Raw genomic sequence first — 18017 nt, 5'->3', positions numbered from 1 at the left:
TGCTGTCAAACATTAAGGTGTTCCTATAAATCTCATTGTACATCCTGTATAATGACAATAAAGGCATTCTATTCTATTCTATTCTAAACTTTAAGTTATTAACGGTTAGATTTCCATTTTTTCCTCCTGCACTTTGTGGGCTGTTTGATTATGCAGTTATGTTTGACTCTGCTGCACCAATCTGTTGATTTGCGTTCCTCACACACCCTTATTTTTGTCTCCCTAAACACAATTTGTCATAATTTTCCTGCTCATTCTAAAAATCAAAAGGTACATTAAGTAATTTTTTTAGGTTATTTAATAGAAAAATAGAATGCTGTACTTATAAATATACATTGATTAGTGTGTACTTATGTCTTCCAACAAAATGATGCATTTTCATAAACTTTAATCCATTAAAAATACACAGGAGCGGGCACCGGTCTGTGGAAGCCGCCATGTCGAATACAGTGGATTGTGGCTAGAGACCAGCCACATACATAGTGCACCTTAATTTAAAGATCACAAATAGCTCTTTCAAACTATATATGGCTATTTATACATGTATATTTTCATCATATCTTTCTCATTCTGTCTTTCTCCTAACATTTTACCAACTAATGTTAGGCTCATGTGTCCTAAAAATCACACTTTCCCTCTGATAAACAGTTTGATTACAGTCTCACATGATATGCGAGGTTATTCACTAGGTGTCCGAGTCCAACAATGTTTGATCCACTTTCACTACCTCCGGCTAACAGCAGCTAACAGCTGCACTTACAGAGAGAACAGGTTCAGGATATCCTGGTTTGGGTTCAAATACAACAACTTCTTTGAAAGTTGTGTTTTCACAAAGTTGCTTTCTCAGTGCCTGCTGAAGAATCTGGACAACATGCATGATCCAGACAAAATACACTATTTATATCCATGAATGTGCACATATACACAGCTTTTTCCTGGTTTTTCACATTTTGTGATGAGACCAGGTTGGCAAGTTTGAGAGTGCAGTGAATGCAAACCCTGGTACTCACTGTGTGTGTATAGCAAGTATTTATTGTTATAAGGATGCTATCGAGTGTATATTATACACTATCCACATGGAGAGTTTAATAAAAAAAACAACTTGGCCTAAGGGTTAAAGCACTTTGTATACTGTGCAAGTTCATGATATACATCATTATTACTCAAACCAGCCTTTCTTGAAGGTATTTAATAATTTCTCAAGTATCAAAAGATAACTAACTTTATGTTTTTAGAGCTGAGCTGCTCCATTCTTTTGGAAGTTAGTTAAATCTTAGTGGTGTTTGTGTGTGACAATGTTGTGTTTCCTCATCGTTTTCCAGTCACTTTTACAACCTTTTTGTGGAGAAAAAAAAGCAACAACAACAAAAGTCAAAAGCTCCTCTTTTTTTTAGCAGTCACACAAAAGAAGCTCTGTGGAGACCCCCCTCCACAGTCTGCACCTTCCATCCCTGAAGACAGAAACAGCTGTTTGTTGTCTTTATATATATATATACACACACACACACACACCGTTATGATAAACCCTGGTTTGTCAACCATCAGTCAAATTAAAATGCATATTTAACAGTTGGTCAGTGACTTCACTGTGTGGCACAGAAGTTATGATAGGAGTTATCTTGACTTAAGATAGCTTCACTAATTATCTAGTCCAATGAGGCAAGTCTGTAGTAAATAAAATACCTGTTTTTTTATTCGATTCTTTTTAAACTACTAAATAGGGAAGTGAAAAAAACTAATTCTTGACAGCTCCAGCTCCAGTAAATACTTTTATACTGTTAAATCTAACCTGTGTGTTTGAAATCAATATTCAATACAGCCTCACTGTGAGGCTAATGGTCAGACCAAGAAGGCAAAAACAGAGGCCAAAGGGATTAATTACAAATTCATCTGAGCCAAACAGAGCCAGGTACCAGAATGAGGCTGAGTCATGCATAATGAATAATGTTCAGCTACAGGCCACAAAGACATTTTTAACAATTCTCATACTGGACCAAAGTGTTAAAGCTGCCACGGACTAAACAAAGGAGAGTTTTCCCATAATTAGCTCTAAGTTGTACGTTGTGTGTACAAGAGGCAACTTTCAGAACCAAAGTAAAGGACACGAAAGGTGCTAAAAGTGTTTATCACTCTCAGTGGTTTGTCATTAAGTGGTGTTTTTATTTCATGCTAGCCTTCAGTATGGAGTAGATACATTTTAGATGGCAATCAGGTCTTATGGCCAGTTGGAGTTGTTAATGCTTCTGCCACTTCCCAGGAAGGGTGGAAGAATGTGTTACCAGTTTCCAAAGCTACTGTTTGTGCAGCAGACACAGGCTGCTGATATATGTGTGTGCGTAAGGCAAACATCCTCCCAATTTCATGCACACACGTTTAACATAATTTAATGATCTAATTGAGTTTTTTAAGTTACAACTTCTAGTCTAATTTCCCAACATTGTTTTTGTCTCCCTGAACAAGATTTTTGTGTCTGAGGTTTTGTGGCCACGTACACAAAAATCAGTACTTTTTGTACTTGATAAGGAAGTCCACTTTTGGAGGGTGGAGGGATTTGGCCACTCACACCAGAGACCAAAGTTCAAGTCATACACGTCACAGATTTTCACACATTTGTAGAGCCCAACCAATATAGGATTTTTAAGACAGGTATACGAATACCGACGTTTGGCGATTTAAAAATCTGATACTGTAAATTATCTGGCTTTTTTTTTCCCCTTTTGGACACAAGAAACAAGCAGATAACAGGTTTTCCTAACATGGTAGTTATTTATTTACTACACATAACTAAGTACGCAGTTATTTATTACTTGGTTGCGCTCTATCCAGCACCGCTCAGACCAGCTAGTTATTGTGATTGCGGCTCTCTGAGCATGTGTGTTGCTAACAGGGAAGTTGAGTGCCCTCTGGTGGACAAAGTATGCAATCAATAACATTGGCCTACTGATAAATCAGTCGAGCACTCATCATTTGTAGTATTTGATACATTATTAATTCTGAATATGCTACTCGGTCAATTTCAGTCATTGAAAACAACTTTGTTACATTTGAACACTTAAAGGGACTTGGTTGGAGTTGGGAATCAAACCCACTGGTTTGGGTTTAGAAAAAGTTACAAATATAACAGTTGTTACTTCTTTTACAGATCTTTTCTTGTTGAAGTCACAGCTTTGTCTGGACAACTTAGGTGGTGCAGACATGAAACACACTCCCCACTGAAACACATTACTTACAAAGTCATACTGTCATGAAAAAAATAAATAAATCATGCTCATGATCACGAACGAATACATGGCTATTTCTGGCACAACCAAAAAAAAGTGAAAAACTAGTTTACCTGGAGGAAAGCTTGTTAGTGCCGAAATTCTTCCAACATGGGAATGCTGATTTCCAAACAGGTGTTTAACAGTATTAGGTCTACACTGCACATTTGTTAAACACACATGATGAGTGATAGTAGTCTATCAGTACCTCTGTATAGCAATTATCTAATAATAATACAACAGGAACTACAAAAATAAAAGGGAAGGAAGCACCACCTATTCAGTAGTTGTACTTTAAAAGTTATTTGCAAAGTGGGCCAATCATGATAGGCAACATATTTGTCCAATCACCCAAACCTACACCTGTGTAAAATGCTAATAAACACCAGAAGTGGAAAAACATTATGCTTTTCCATAACACTGATGGCAGATCTGAGACTCACCCTGGCAAGGCTGACGCCCCCAGGAACTTTGTAGGGGACGTACTTCCTGTAGATGTGTCCAACCCTGGAGCAAGGAATGTCCTCCATCCGACCCCCACACATCCACACCTACAGAGACCCAGAGAGAGAGAGGGAGTCAGCAGTGACAGAGATCATAACTGAGAGGGACTTTGTGCAACTGAACAGCCTGAAAGTGAGATGAGCTGAAGAGGTTAACAATTCAGAGATGAAACAAAAACTATGTGACCAAGACAAAGAAATGTAGATGAATTCAAAGCATAAAGAAAAAGAAAAACTGGAAGAGGAGGGAGAGTGACTGTTAAACTGAAGAGATGGGAGGAACTGTATAGAGCAGGGCTCTTCAACTCCAGGCCTCGAGGTCCAGTGTCCTGCAGGTTTTAGATGTGTCTCTGCTTCAACACACCTGAGTCAAACATAGAAGTCATTAGCAGGACTCTGGAGAACTTGACTGCATGCTGAGGAGGTAATTCAGACATTTGATTCAGGTGTGTTGGATCAAGGACACATCTAAAACCTGCAGGACAGGGGCTCTCGAGGCCTGGAGCTGAAGAGCCCTGGTATAGGGTATGCACAGGGGGTGCATGGTATGCCAACTTAGTCATAAAAGCCTGGAGAGAGGAATAAAAAAAGAGGAGGTTCAAGTGGTGCAAAGAATAATAAAAGTAGTTCAGTCAGAGTGCTATTTACAGCCAGAGAGATTAATATGATCTTAGATGAGGTGAAAGCTTCAAAGAACTGCAGATATTAATAATATTTTATAAAGACTGCAGAGGTGATAGAACTATTCAAAAAGTTCATGTGTTTCTAGATTGCGCCGAGAACAAAGAGGAAATTACACCAAAGAGAACGAGACAAGTCAATCATGCTTAGCTAAATGACAAAGACTCAAATTGGATTTGGTATGCTACTTAGCGAACGCAGAGCCACCTTTCAAGTCTACAGGGTGTGCGAATCTGGTAATTTAAAGCTAGAATTTGAGTGATGAGACACTTTAAAAATAATGAGAAGACTCTGGGGTCAAAAGGTCAGGCAGTCAGAGTCTAGAAGAGCTTGCGGCATTATCTTTCCTACATTAGACGCTTTGAATTTGTTCTCTCAGTATCTAAAACTGCACACAGTGTGCCGTTGATGTCAACCAATTTTTCATTTATCTGAAAGATCTGGATATGTGACAAACTGCTGAAAGAAAAAGAAGCAATTAATTACCACCTAATTAACAGATTTGGTATCAAATAATCACAAAATATAGCCAGATCTTAATCTAAGTCTCAATTATAGATAAATACAATCTGACTAACATAGATAAATATATAGCTAAAGTATGTTAAAAAAAAACAAAAATCCACAGAGATTTAGCTAAATCATTAACACACAAGGCTGCAGAATAATAAAATGCCATGCCACAGAATAATATCCGATGCAAATATGTTTAGGCTACAAAATGTTAGTGAATATCTGTATTACTGACTTCTCCTGGGAACGAGATGCTTGAGTTCAGGAGAACAGATTGGACATGTGGGTTGTAGAGGTGTTCCCATCTATAAATAAAGACACAGCACCTACTCTTCTGAACTAACTGGCTGGTGAACCATGACTCAATCACATCAACTTTCAAAGGACATTTTCTATCTATGGACTACCCAATTCAGGAGCTAAAGGAAGGAAATGGACTCCTATTGGTGCCTGAAATTTGGAACAAAATCTGTCAAATCCTGATTAAAATGTGTAAATGTATGAAAGCTCCACCGTGACAGAAAAGATTTTTCCTTGACTTCCCCCGACTTTCATAGCACACTGTCCTCTGTATCTGCCCAATTCTTGCATTTAACTCCTACTTCTGTCACGACCTGAAGCTCTGAGCTTCGGTCTGAACTTATAACATTTAGTTATAATATGCTGTCTTTATATAATTTGTCATTCAAATACTTTTATCTAGAAAAGTTTCCATTGCCTTTGGCTGAAGGTCAAGGCCTTTTCTCAAAGAAACCTGTGTGATTATGAAGATAGGCCATATTTAAGCTCAGACATTTAATAATGAGAGCAAAATTGTAATTTCCAGCCTGTATGTTATACTCACATTTCCCCTCCTGATTCTCCAGAGTGGACATCAGCTGCATGCTATTTCAATTCAATTACGCCTTGTCAAGTTTGTTGCATCACTTGTACTTGGACAAACAGAATTGGGGGAAATAACAGATTGAATCCACCCTCTTCTGCTGTAGTGGGAAAAGTCTGACCTGCTGCACCGGTGCCTTCCATCCCCTTCATCCCTGCACTGAAGCACTTGAGCTTAATAACAGGAGCAAACCCACCGCAGGAGGGATCAAGAGCTCGAGATCAGTGGCGGTCAGATTAAATTAAAAGTCTTATCACTCACCTCTAACATACAGCCCCTACAATCTGCTCACCTCAAAACGAACACCAAAAACCACAGCGCCATGACCCAGAGCAGCCTTACTCTCTCATTTTAAAGTACCAGTTTGTTTATATAGTGCCTTTCAAAAATAAATTATAGGATGCAATCACATTGGCATAATGCTGAAGGCCCCAACACCTCAATAATTTAATTACAGGCACATAATCAATCTGATTATAGCTGACTTTTGGCACTAACTTGCTTCTGAAAAGTCAAGTGAGAAATGTTTACCTTAATGAGAGGTAGAGAATCCTTAATGCATTATGAAGATATTTTGGCCATGCGCTCCCACTGGAGCGGTGCTACGGATCAATGTTTTTAGGAGAACATGCCAAGAAATATAGCATACCAACAAATGAGGCAGGGGAAAAGAAAGCAAACTAGTAAACATGGATGAAAGCAATGTAGCTCTTAAATTATTTTTAACAAATCAGAATTGCAAATGTCTCTTGAAGAGCTTTGATGTCTCTTCGTTTAAAGGACAAAGAGGGGAAGAAACTCTATCGCAGCAAGAAAGTAAGACAGAAGAATGCAGTTTTTTTTTTTTTTTTCAAATAAACTAATCTCAGCCTAAAATCTCTCAATCTTCCTGTTGGAAACTCAAAGCTTCAGTCACTAAATCCATTAGTGGGGTTCATAAAACTTATCTCAAGCTTTCACAACTATCAGCTGTACACCTGTTGTATCAAACAGTAGCTGAGAGCAACAGTTTCAAATATATATATATTTTTTTTATCTGCATTTGATTGTGAGTCACCTCTAAACTGAAAACTGATGTGCCAATTAAACAGTTTTTCTTCTGTTTTTTTCCATCTGCAGTGATCTATCTTTGGAAGTATGGATCTGTTATGGGTATCCATGCCAATTCACTTGCATACACGAAATGCACCAAAAGAGAAGCTGAGGTGGAGGTGGGTTGCAAAGCAGCTTGAAGATGTACACGGAGGTTGGTAAGTCTGACCTGCTGCACCAGTGCCTTCCGCCCCCTTCATCCCTGCACTGAAGCGCTTGAGCTTAATAATAGGAGCACCCCACCGCAGGAGGGATCAATCCCTCACATAATCACTCTGATTATACCTGACTTTTGGCACTAACTTGCTTCTGAAAAGTCAAGTGTAGGTTTTTGTTTGTAGGTTTTTGGATACCACCACAGTGGATCGTAAATCAAACAATCAAGATGGGCAGAGTTTCAGCTTTGAAAGTGAAAGTATAATTTACATTAACTGCTTCAGAATTATAGCCTGTTGTATCCAATGCCCCAGTGTTAGAGGCTCACAAGTGTCATGGTCCTGGGCCTTTTGCCCAGTGTTTTGTGCTTTTGTCGTTGAAATTCTATTATTGTTTAATTTTCTCTGTGTGTTGTGTTTCTTAGCTTGCTTTTGCCTTCGTTTATTATGAGGCTGCAGTTTGTATTTTCCGGGTTCTTCTTGGTTATTTAGTTATGTTTAGATCACTAGCTCCCCAGTGTTTCCTGTTGTGTCATGTCAAGTCTGTGTCTCTGTTTCCTCATTGTCTTGTTTCCTGTTTTGTTTTGCCAGTCTTCTGTTCCCCTGTGTGCTGTGTTCAGTTTTGCTTCCGTTGTCTCATTAATGTCATTTTGTTCACCTGTTTTTCCAGCTGTCTCCACTCCCCTCATTATCCCTTTTGTGAGTTTTCCTCTGTTCATGGTCATGTCCTTGCTGTTGGTTTTCCTGCTGCGTGCGCTCGTGTTCATGTTTGGTTCCTGTTCACGTGAGTTTTGTATTTAGTGCTGCCGGCCCCGTCCAGCCCTGTTATTTCCTTTTGTTTCTAGCTAATAAAAGCTAAAGTTTAAGTTTACCCTCGCCTTTCGAGTCCTGCGTTGGGGTCCTCTGCCCGGCTGCCACAGCGGTTACATGACAAAAAGTAACTCGTCAGTAGAGTTTGGGATAATGACATCACCAGCTCAATGCAGTACAGTTATATACGTGGAACATACAGAGACAGAGGTTGCTTTTTTGTTTGAAAGTTAAAGTGTGGACATTAGAAGCTCATCAGAAATGGAGAGCTGCTGTATTGTAAAGCGACACAACTGGAACGGAGTAAGTTTTTTTTTTGCGCTTTCCAGTTTGGACGCAGCAACAAGGAGCTGAAGCCGCGGAGCTAATGTCATTTTGAGAAATTTGTGGGATCACTCCATTGTTTTTATTATAACACATTAAACTGTTGTAGCTAAGGGTGCTGCTACGTTACACACCTTAGCAATCACTTGGTAATAAACTTGGTTGTAGCTACATGGCCAGCATAGCTAGAATCAAAAAACTTTTATACTTTTTTTTTTTTTTTTTAACTGCTTTTTGGACAAAGCAATCACAAAGAGATTTTTAGTGCAGCACTGTAGCACAAGCTTGTGTTAACTACAGAAATTATTTCAGCGATCAAACCAAAAACTTAAGGACTTCGAGAGAACTGAAAGTGAAAAAATGCTTAGTTATTTCACTTAACACTATAATCAATTCTTTTAATTCATGTATAATGAATATGCAAAATTAGGTATTTGTTCTTGTATTTGACAGTATTATAGATTTGAATTATACCTGCTCAATGATTGAGCACGCTCAAGTCTTAAAATATCTATTCTATCAGTAGAATTAAAGCCTTAGACATAAATCAGTGAATGTTTTGTCTTCTTTGCTTATAATTTTTACACAGGGCTTAACAAATGTATCAGACAACGACCCACTGTAAGCTTTATGCTACAACTGCCCTAAATTAACAGTATCAGTAATTAACATTTTTTTTTTTTAATGTTTCTGTAATGGTTAATCCAAGAGTGTGTGCAAGCTCCATAATCAAATATTTTTAATGTTAAAATTGAATTATTGTTATCCATAAATTTTCAAATATACTGTTTTACAAATTTGCAGAAAAAAATAGTAAAACATATTATTACTTTTGGATTAAGATGCCAAATTACAATTATTTACTTGTATTCACCACTTGAAGAGAAAAATTTAGATAGTCTTAGATAGTCCAGTGTGCTGGCTCAAATTTATGAATTCGGTTTGTTTAAATCAGTTTATACATGGATGCATACACCAACATTTTCCTTGGTTCATAAATGCTGTCTGTGTGAAAGTAAAACTTTTCAGAAGCATAAAACGTCTAACATTTTATGCAAGACATGTTGAAATTGCTCTTATTCAGTATCACTAAGCAGAAAATAGCAAAATGGTGAAGTATTGATATGAAGAGGCAGTCAAAAGTTTTGATAGAAAATTAGATTTATGTGTTCTATTTGTCTAAACAACAATGCTACGGTGCTGGAGATTTCACTCTAAGGAACAATCACAGTACTATCGCACAGGAACATATGTCCAATTTCATCAAACTACACAGCAGCGGCCTTTGTGTTTAATTGAGTGAGACGACAAAAGTCCTTACTCATTCAAACCAGAATTCAATTATTGTGACGGCCGTTTTGTCTGTCCAGAGAGCACAGAGAGAGGAAGCAGAGAGGCGGGGGAGACCACTTCTTAACATACTGGCCAAGTCGCAAGCAGTTACGGTTGTGCTGTAGAATAATTCATGGTGAAGTACCAGACAAAAACATAATCTAATAGGGACTTCTGAGTATGATTAATGTGGAGAGTCATAGATGCAACAGATTATATTTGGCTCATGAGCTGAAACCACAATGAGGGATTCACCATGTTGCTCTACAAGTCTTTTAGCTGTTTAAAGAGATGTGGGTAAGCCAAAGGTCCAAATTCTTTAAAATCCATTTAATTTACTCCTGAACTCAGCAGTAAGACCTCTTCTTTACAGGAGTTGGCGTACTTTAAGTTGTGTAACTGTCTTTTTCTCATTCAGGAAGAAGCACTTTCTCCACCATTCCTTTTTTTCTTGACATCGACAATTCTTGAAGTTACTGTAACCAGTTCTCAATGCACATATTGTCTCCTGACAGAACTTTTCCCCTCACTGGCTAACCTTGAACAAGTAATCAGCACTTCATATACTAGGTCTCTGATTTTGGGCTCATTGTGCTTAATCTTTGACATTACTGACACTGAGTTACTACAAATGAGTATTTACTTTCTACCACTTCCATTGCCCACTCTGAATACTGGCAGACATGCAACAAGCTCTGTTTTCTTACTGACCCAGTCTCCTGAATCACTGCTGGTTCCTCTGTTGACTCCATTAATGGAGGATTTGAGGTCAGAGGATTTCCTCAAGAAAACAAGTGTTTTCAGGCATTTTGACGGCAAGCTTTTTGGGTTCTCTTAGCAGGGCGGATCACTACAAATCAATTCAGAGTGAATGCCTTTATCCTGTGATGAAACAGTTCTGTCCTAATGGGACAGGTCGTGCTGGTAATCTGAGCGCAGCAGGCGAGATGGGAGATTTCGGACTGACTTGCTAAACAAGCCAACACTTAACCAAACTTCAAATGCAGGAGTAACTGAGTAAGAACGATTTCATCCACTCTGTACAGTTTGTATACACACACACACACACACACACACACACACACACACTAAACCCAGAGTTCACAACCCTGGGTTCAGTATATTAAGTGCAAAACTGAAGTGCCTGAATCCAAACATAAACAGAGGACCCACTCACATCTTGGGATTCAAGTCAGCTTTCTTAAGAGGTCAAAGTGATTTTATTGATTGTTTTTCCACACTACACTGCACTTCTGTGTTTTCTTTTTTTTTTTTTCCATTGTTTTTACCTTGAAGGAGATCTCGTACTGCTCCCCTCCCCAAATCTCTAGGCCCGTGTCATATCCTCCCAGCTCCCAGAACCACTTCCTGTCGACAGCAAACAGCCCGCCTGCCATCACTGGAGACCTAAAAGACATAAAAAGACACAGTTGGGTGTAAATGGGAACACAACAGGAAGTATAAAGAAGTGACTTCAAATCTGCCAGGCTGGCCATACGTATAATGGAAAGTCACAAATTTGTACATAGCCTTGTTACATCCCATGACCTGGTAAATCCACACAGGATTAAATAAACAGAAATGCATGTTAGAGGATTCGGGCTCTATCCAACCTCAGAGCTGTGTTTTTCACATTCCCGTGTGTGTTTAGCAACCCAGTGACACTCTTCACAGTGCAAAACCAATTAACCCATCTGAACCAATGAGAATTCTGACTCGGATGACAAGCACAGTACTGCCAAACAACATAATAGTCCTCAGCTCAGGGTGCAGTGGGAGCTTCTCCCTGCAGCAAAACTGAATGGAAAAGTATTGAACAGCTTCTCATCAGGACATCAGCAACAACTGGAGGAAAAGAGGAGGAGCAGTCGGGGAGAGAAAGAAAGTTTTTATCCAGAGGGAATTTATTTTCTGTATTGAACTATGAAATAATACAAGATAGATGAGAACATGACCTCACAGATAGAAGGAAAAGAGGTTTTTCTTGGATTTATGATAATACCATTTCCTGAAGCATTAGAAGGCATTTGTGCCCAGGGTCTGAGTTAACAGCTAATGATGCACTAGTGCTCAGAATTTCAGGGTTTTATTTTTCTTATCCAAATTGTAGTGGATTGGAGCTTAATAAAAAATGGTTTAAAGAAGAAAAAAGGGAGGAATAAATATATATATATATATATATATATATCTTTTAAGATCAGTCACTCTCACATTAAAACACAGACTTGCAGAGGAACTAAGATAAACATCCCCCAAAAATACCACTTTGATCAGCCCCTAACAACACGTTTGCCTTTGTTGCAACCCAGCTGCACACCATTGTTAGTTAATTGTGAGTATAGAGCTCATCAGCATGGATGGCGCAATAGGCTTGGCTGCAAGATCATGATCTCAGGAATCGACAATGATCAAAGTGATCGCCAACAACTTGCTCGTTTTTCAGATAATACATTAAATCGGCACTTTTATCTGCCTCACTATAATTTCCTGTTGGTATATCTCCCTTGCAACACAGGTATGCATACACACAAGTTCATGGTCACACCTCTGCACTCTCTGAAATTAACATGTGCATGGGGAGCGGCAAAATTAATTTATCATGATCTCAAAACAAGAAAAAAAAAAAACTCATTTATTTCCACTCAACTTTTGTTTTCACCAGTCAGCAAAAGCCTGCTGTGTGCTGGGAGGTTATGGTGAAGAGTGGAGATGATATAGGTGTGAGACATTTTGCACACAGCAGCCCAGAAGTGCTAACAGAACTAGAAAAAAAAGATTAAAAAAAAAAAATTCAAAAAGAAGGACAAAAAGAGAAATGTTATGACTTAGTAGTGTTTGCTCTTCAGCTGATAGCCATCAGTCCTTATGTGTGAACAAGCCTCTGCTGCTGGTATAGCCCATGTTCTCTGGAAGCAGAATAAAAACTCAGTGTCATCCTTACCATCAGCAGCAGCACTTTTCAGGTTTTTGCCTTTAGTCCACATAGTATGCGCTGTATTATGGAGGGTGGACAACAGTACCTTAATGAGTAAGTGCTCCTTAATAACCTGCTTTATGATCATATTGATGAAAACTATAATGGAAACATAACTGAGCCTAAATCACACATTAAACATTGTAAAAAAAAAAAAAAAAAATTTTTTTATATATATATATATATATATATATATATATATTAGGGGTGGGACTTTAACGCGTTAATTTCGATTAATTAATTACGGGGAAATTAGCGCGTTAAAATTTTTAACGCATTTTAATCGCGCTTTGCACCGTGGAACGTTTCTCAGTGCGCGAGTTCCCGGCATACAGATTATATCGACGCACAATGTCCAAATTAGGGGCCGCATCCTGCGAAGGACCCGGCCCACGTCTTTCGCAGCCCACGAACACCACAAAGGCCGGAAGTGAGCGGCTAGCCTTCATATCAGCTGCCGTCACCTCTGCGTAGCTCATGTCGCCTAGCAACGTGAGTGTGAAGCACAGCTGTGTAAAAGCAGCTGTTAAACGGAGAACGAACTTTTTCTCCTTTTTGTGATTTAATTTAAGTCTTTAATTCAAAATAAGCTGTTAAAACAAGCGTAACACATTTCAACATCAAGGAATACAGCTGAGCTAATGATTAATTTCCAACTATATTAAGTGAGACATTAATGTTGAATAAAACTATCCAGTTATGATGCTTAACTTTAATTTCAGGAGTTTGCTTATCACAGGAGCACTTCCACCCTTCATTGGTCTGTGTAGTAGACTGGTGGGAAAATAAACAAAATTTTGAAGTTTAAGCTTATGTATATTGATTTATTCATCAACTAAACTTAAATTAATATTTCTCGTCAAATATTGAAATGCGATTAAAATGCGATTAATTTTGATTAATTAATTACAAAGCTTGTAATTAATTCGATTAATTTTTTTAATCGAGTCCCACCCCTAATATATATATATATATATTCCGGGGGGGGGACTCCGGGGGCCTGGGTAGCTGGTAGCCTCCTGAGGCTGGGGTCCTGGGGCGACCTTCTGGTGATGTCTGTGTGCCTGTCCTGGTTGATGGTGGTGGGGGCTTGGATGGTGCTGCCTTCGGTCCTGGGGTGTGGGCGGGGTGCTTGGGGGGGTGGTGCCGGCCCTCGGTCGGTTGGCTGGTCTTCCCTGTATGGCTTGGGGGCTGGGGTCTGGGGCCCCGGCACTGGGGCCGCGCCGGCTCCCGGTGGGCCCCCCCTGGCGCGGGGGGGGCCTCTGCTGTCCCGGCCGCGCCGCCGGGTGGGGTGGGTTGGCCTGACGTCGGGATGTCCGGTCTACGCTTTTGGGGCCCTGGGGTGCCTGCATTGCAGGGGGGTGGGGTGGGGGATGGGGCCGCGGTGGGGTGGTTGGGGGGGACTGGGCACTGCATTTCCATGCCCAGGCCAGTATGTCCTGTCGCCTGTTTGTGTCTATTGTTGAGTGAATGGGCATCTAGGAGGAGCGGGCCGCCCTCTGCGATGGGGGCGAGGGCGCCAACCTCGGGTGCTGCAGTGCTCCGGGATGCTGTCACCGCGGCCCCGGGCTCACCTCCCCCTGCCCTGTGCTGGGGTGTGGGAGGTCGGGGTGCCTATTGAGCCAGCGGCCAGCTGGCTCTCTTCTTCCAGGATTTTTCCTGGTCATATGCCCCCCCCCCCCCCTCCCCCTCCCCATACACAAACACACACACACACACACACAGAATACACATCACTCACAGATGTAGGATGGAGAGGCCACGTGGAGAGCTGCACCACCACTTGCCTCTCCGTTTTAATTGCACTTTAGTCATTATAACTCACAACACATACACACTTACACCCTGATACACATAGGACCTTTGGGGCAGGCATGTTACTCAGAGGTTGATGAGATGGGCCGCTGAGGTGGCCCCACTCGGATCCTCGTCACTGTCTGTCTCCAAATTTTATTTGCACTTTAGACATGGAGGGTTTTGGGGGGGCAGTGTGGGCAAGCGCTGACGACCAACAGTTGGCGCTTGTGGCATAACTGTCCCCTCAATTTTAACTGCACCCTATACACCTCATTCACTCACAAACATTAACACATAGACCTACAAGTTGGGGAGGAGGAGGGGTGGATGGGTCATCTTACACCCCGATTTCTTGCGTCTCGCCCGGGGTAGGGGTCGGGTGGTTCCTTGGGGACCGGGCTGGTGGCGTCCTGGGGTCGCTGTTGGCCCTGGGGTGGTTTCCACTTGCCCCGCCTTCAGAGGGTGGGTAGCTATGGATGAATGTGTGTCTTTGTGTATTTGTCACCGTCTCCGTGAGTATGGGTGGGTGAGTGAATGTGTATGTATGGCATATCTGTGTGTGGGTAAGTATGTATGGGCATGTATGAGTATCTGTGTATAAATGTGTACACGGGTGTCTGGGTGTGTTTGTATGTATGGCTGGACCTGGGTCTGGGCCTTGTGCCTTGCCTCCTGGCCGCTCCTTGCTGGTTGCCTCCTCCCCCCTGCCCCCCTGGGATGGGGGTGCCTCGGGGTTCCTGGGTGGGGCTGGGTGTTCTGGCGTGGGTGCTGGCCTGCCCCCCTTGGGGGTGCGGTGCGGGGCTGCGTTGGCTTCTTCGGCGTGGGGGGGGGCTCTGTGGAGGGTCGGGCGGTCCTTGGGTGCCGTGGGCCCGGGAGCCCTGCCGCCGGCCAGTGCAGGGGGCTGGCCGCTGGGGGGGGGGCTGGCTTCTCATCGCCTTGGGTTCCCTGGAGCCCTCGCTCCTCGACTGGGGGGGCTCCGTATGAGACCACCCTCTCCCGTCTGCTGGGGTAGGTGTGCGGTTGTCTTTGGACTGAGTGGCCGGGGGTCTTCCTGGCCCTTGGTGGGCTGCTGGTGGCCGGGGGTTCCGGGGGCTTTCCGTACCTGCCTCTGGCTTCTGATGGGTGGAGCTGCAGCGTTTTGCCCTCATTGGTAAGTACGTTCCATGACACAGACACAAACATGACACAGACACAAACGCCCACTCAATCACAACTCAACAAAATTGTTGGTGTGCGTAACATGCTTTGTTAGTTTTGTTTTTCACACACAAATTTATTTTTGCAAGTATTGATAGTATTTTTTTATATGTTAAAGTGATGAAGTATCTGATTAATAGACTTGTGCTCTTTCCCCCTTTTTTTTTTGCTCCCTTTCTCTCTCCCTTTTTCTTCTCTTTATTTTCCTCTTCTTCAGCCTGTCAGCTCTGGCTGTTACATAGTATGTGGAAAAATAACTCAGATAAATAAAATAAAGGGTTAAAACATCAACAAGAAGAGCCTATTGAGAACCTATAGAGCTCATCTTGAAATAGCAAATATGTTTGGCACAACAACGCATTCAGATCACAGTTCTGCTTGCAAGATCTACCAGACATGACAGGCTTTAAAAAAAAAAAAAAAAAAAAAAAAAAAATATATATATATATATATATACACACACACACACACACACAAGGTGAGGTCCTGGCTCTTGCACTGTTTCTGACTGCCTACCTTTGTTCAGACAAAGCAGAACCTTCTGCAGCTGTCTGAATATTTCTTTCACACATACTTGACCTGCCTGACTTCCATTCTCTTTGTGTGCTAAAATGTTCATTGTCCATAACTGGTGACTGCTGTATGCTGAAGGAAGAAAAGTGAAGCAAACACAAAGCGTACACACACACACACACACACACACACACACACACACACACACACACACGCTGGAAAAGCGTTGAATGAAATGCACTAAGCAGACTTTCATCACAGGACAAAGGGTGAAAAACAGTAGCTGCAGGGGCACAGAGGAACAATGTGTTGTACATCAGTGTGTGTGTGGTGATGCTGGGTATGGTCAGTGGACTGTGTGAGCTTAGCAAAGAGAGCGTAGACACTGTGTGGGAGCTGATTTATGGGGTTGTGATTGTTAGCTCTTGTTTACCAGAGGGAGAATTCACAAACACTCTTTACCTCCCCAGAGCTGTGTGGAAAGAAACCCAGTGGCTTTGGGAATGATAGCACTGATGTCTCACAAGCTAGTGAATATGAGGATCACTTAACCGCAAGTTAAAGTTTAATTTAGCAGGTTAACAACCACAGGCATGTTCAGCTACACTGATAATAAGCACTGTTAAACAATTAGAGTGCTAGCCCTGGAGCCAGTTGCACTTCACTGTACGCCAGGCCAGGCAGTATTCTTCCAGGTGCAGCTGGTTCAAAATGCTTCAGCAAAGCGATACAAACAAACAAGGGGTGATCAAAAAAAGCAGGAACTGATCCCATATATAAAACCTTACCTGATTTTATTTGGACAATCTCACATTAAAGATCATCTCATCTACTCAATTCAATTTTATTTATATAGCGCCAAATCACAACAAGCAGTTGCCTCAAGGCGCTTTGTATTGCGGGTAAAGACCCTACAATAATACAGAGAAAACCCAACAGTCAAAATCTACTCCCCTTGTCTCAATCAGCTTGGCTAGGTGATGGGATCAGCAGCATTTAATAGTTTCCACTAACTGAGCTTTCTCAATTACCTCCCACTCAAAATCAGGTCACTAACTTCACAATTATTTATTTATAATTTTTTTCCTCATTGTCTTTTCCACATTAGGCCTAATTTTAATTTGTAGTGAACATTAATGATGGTACCTGCATATCGTCTGATGTTTTGAATTGGGTTTTAATGGATTCATTGGTTTATATTCTGTCCAGTGTCGTATAGGACTGATATGACAATGCATTTATCTGACTAACTGAAAGCAATCAGAAAAAAACTAATATTTTTAGACTATAGAATATGTTGCCAAAGTTTTGATTCATATAAAGTTATAATATAAAGTTATAATGCGTACTAAATTAAGACAATGAATTCCACTGAATCCTACATGCGAATCTGAAAACATCTGTCATATTATTCTATATATGGATGTCCAGTAAATATCTGTATTATGACACTGAATTCAGCTACAATATCTGGCTGATTCTGCAGAGCCTCCTGTTAGCATTTGTGGCCATTTGTCATTTATGTTTCTCACAAATACCTGAACATACACGCGAACATTCACAAAGACCACTTGAACGTTCTCTTTCAAACAGCGAGCCACGACTCAAAACCACACAAAAACCTTGTTGCTGCAAAACACTTCATTTAAAATGATAATGAGTTGACCCAGTCACTACTCACACTGCTGCTCCTGTGTTGCTTAGCAACTACTTTGTTTTGCTGTACTGGGGGAAAAAAAAAAAAATGTTTTGGGACGAGAGAGTTAATTAATTTTAGTCAGGCATATGTCATTTAATCGGGGTTTTGCATACACAGTACTGCGCAAAAGTCTTGAGACACTCATTTCTTTATATTTGTGTGGAAAATGGAAAAAGTGCAGTTATTTACTGAAACATGTGCAAACACATGGAGATGCAGTATATAGGGCAAAAACTGAATTTGTATAATTCTAATGAGCTTGAAAGTCAATATTTAGTATGACC

The 18017-nt window shown here is 41.0% G+C and overlaps 1 protein-coding gene across 1 annotated transcript in view; it reads right to left on the bottom strand.

The window, feature by feature from the left end:
* The window catches only part of LOC115791775 (polypeptide N-acetylgalactosaminyltransferase 10-like), a 122586-nt gene that overhangs the window by 18525 nt on the left and 86044 nt on the right, over positions 1-18017 (bottom strand). Inside the window, exons 7-8 of the mRNA XM_030746013.1 lie at positions 10843-10960; positions 3704-3811 (exon numbers count right to left, since the gene is read on the bottom strand). Of these exons, the coding sequence (XP_030601873.1) occupies positions 3704-3811; positions 10843-10960 (226 nt within the window). The remainder of the gene's footprint in view (positions 1-3703; positions 3812-10842; positions 10961-18017) is intronic.

Source organism: Archocentrus centrarchus, chromosome 14 (genome assembly GCF_007364275.1).
Source record: "Archocentrus centrarchus isolate MPI-CPG fArcCen1 chromosome 14, fArcCen1, whole genome shotgun sequence".
NCBI lineage: Eukaryota > Metazoa > Chordata > Actinopteri > Cichliformes > Cichlidae > Archocentrus > Archocentrus centrarchus.
Note: the sequence above shows the minus strand (reverse complement) of the source record. Positions and strands in the feature narration are given on the sequence as shown.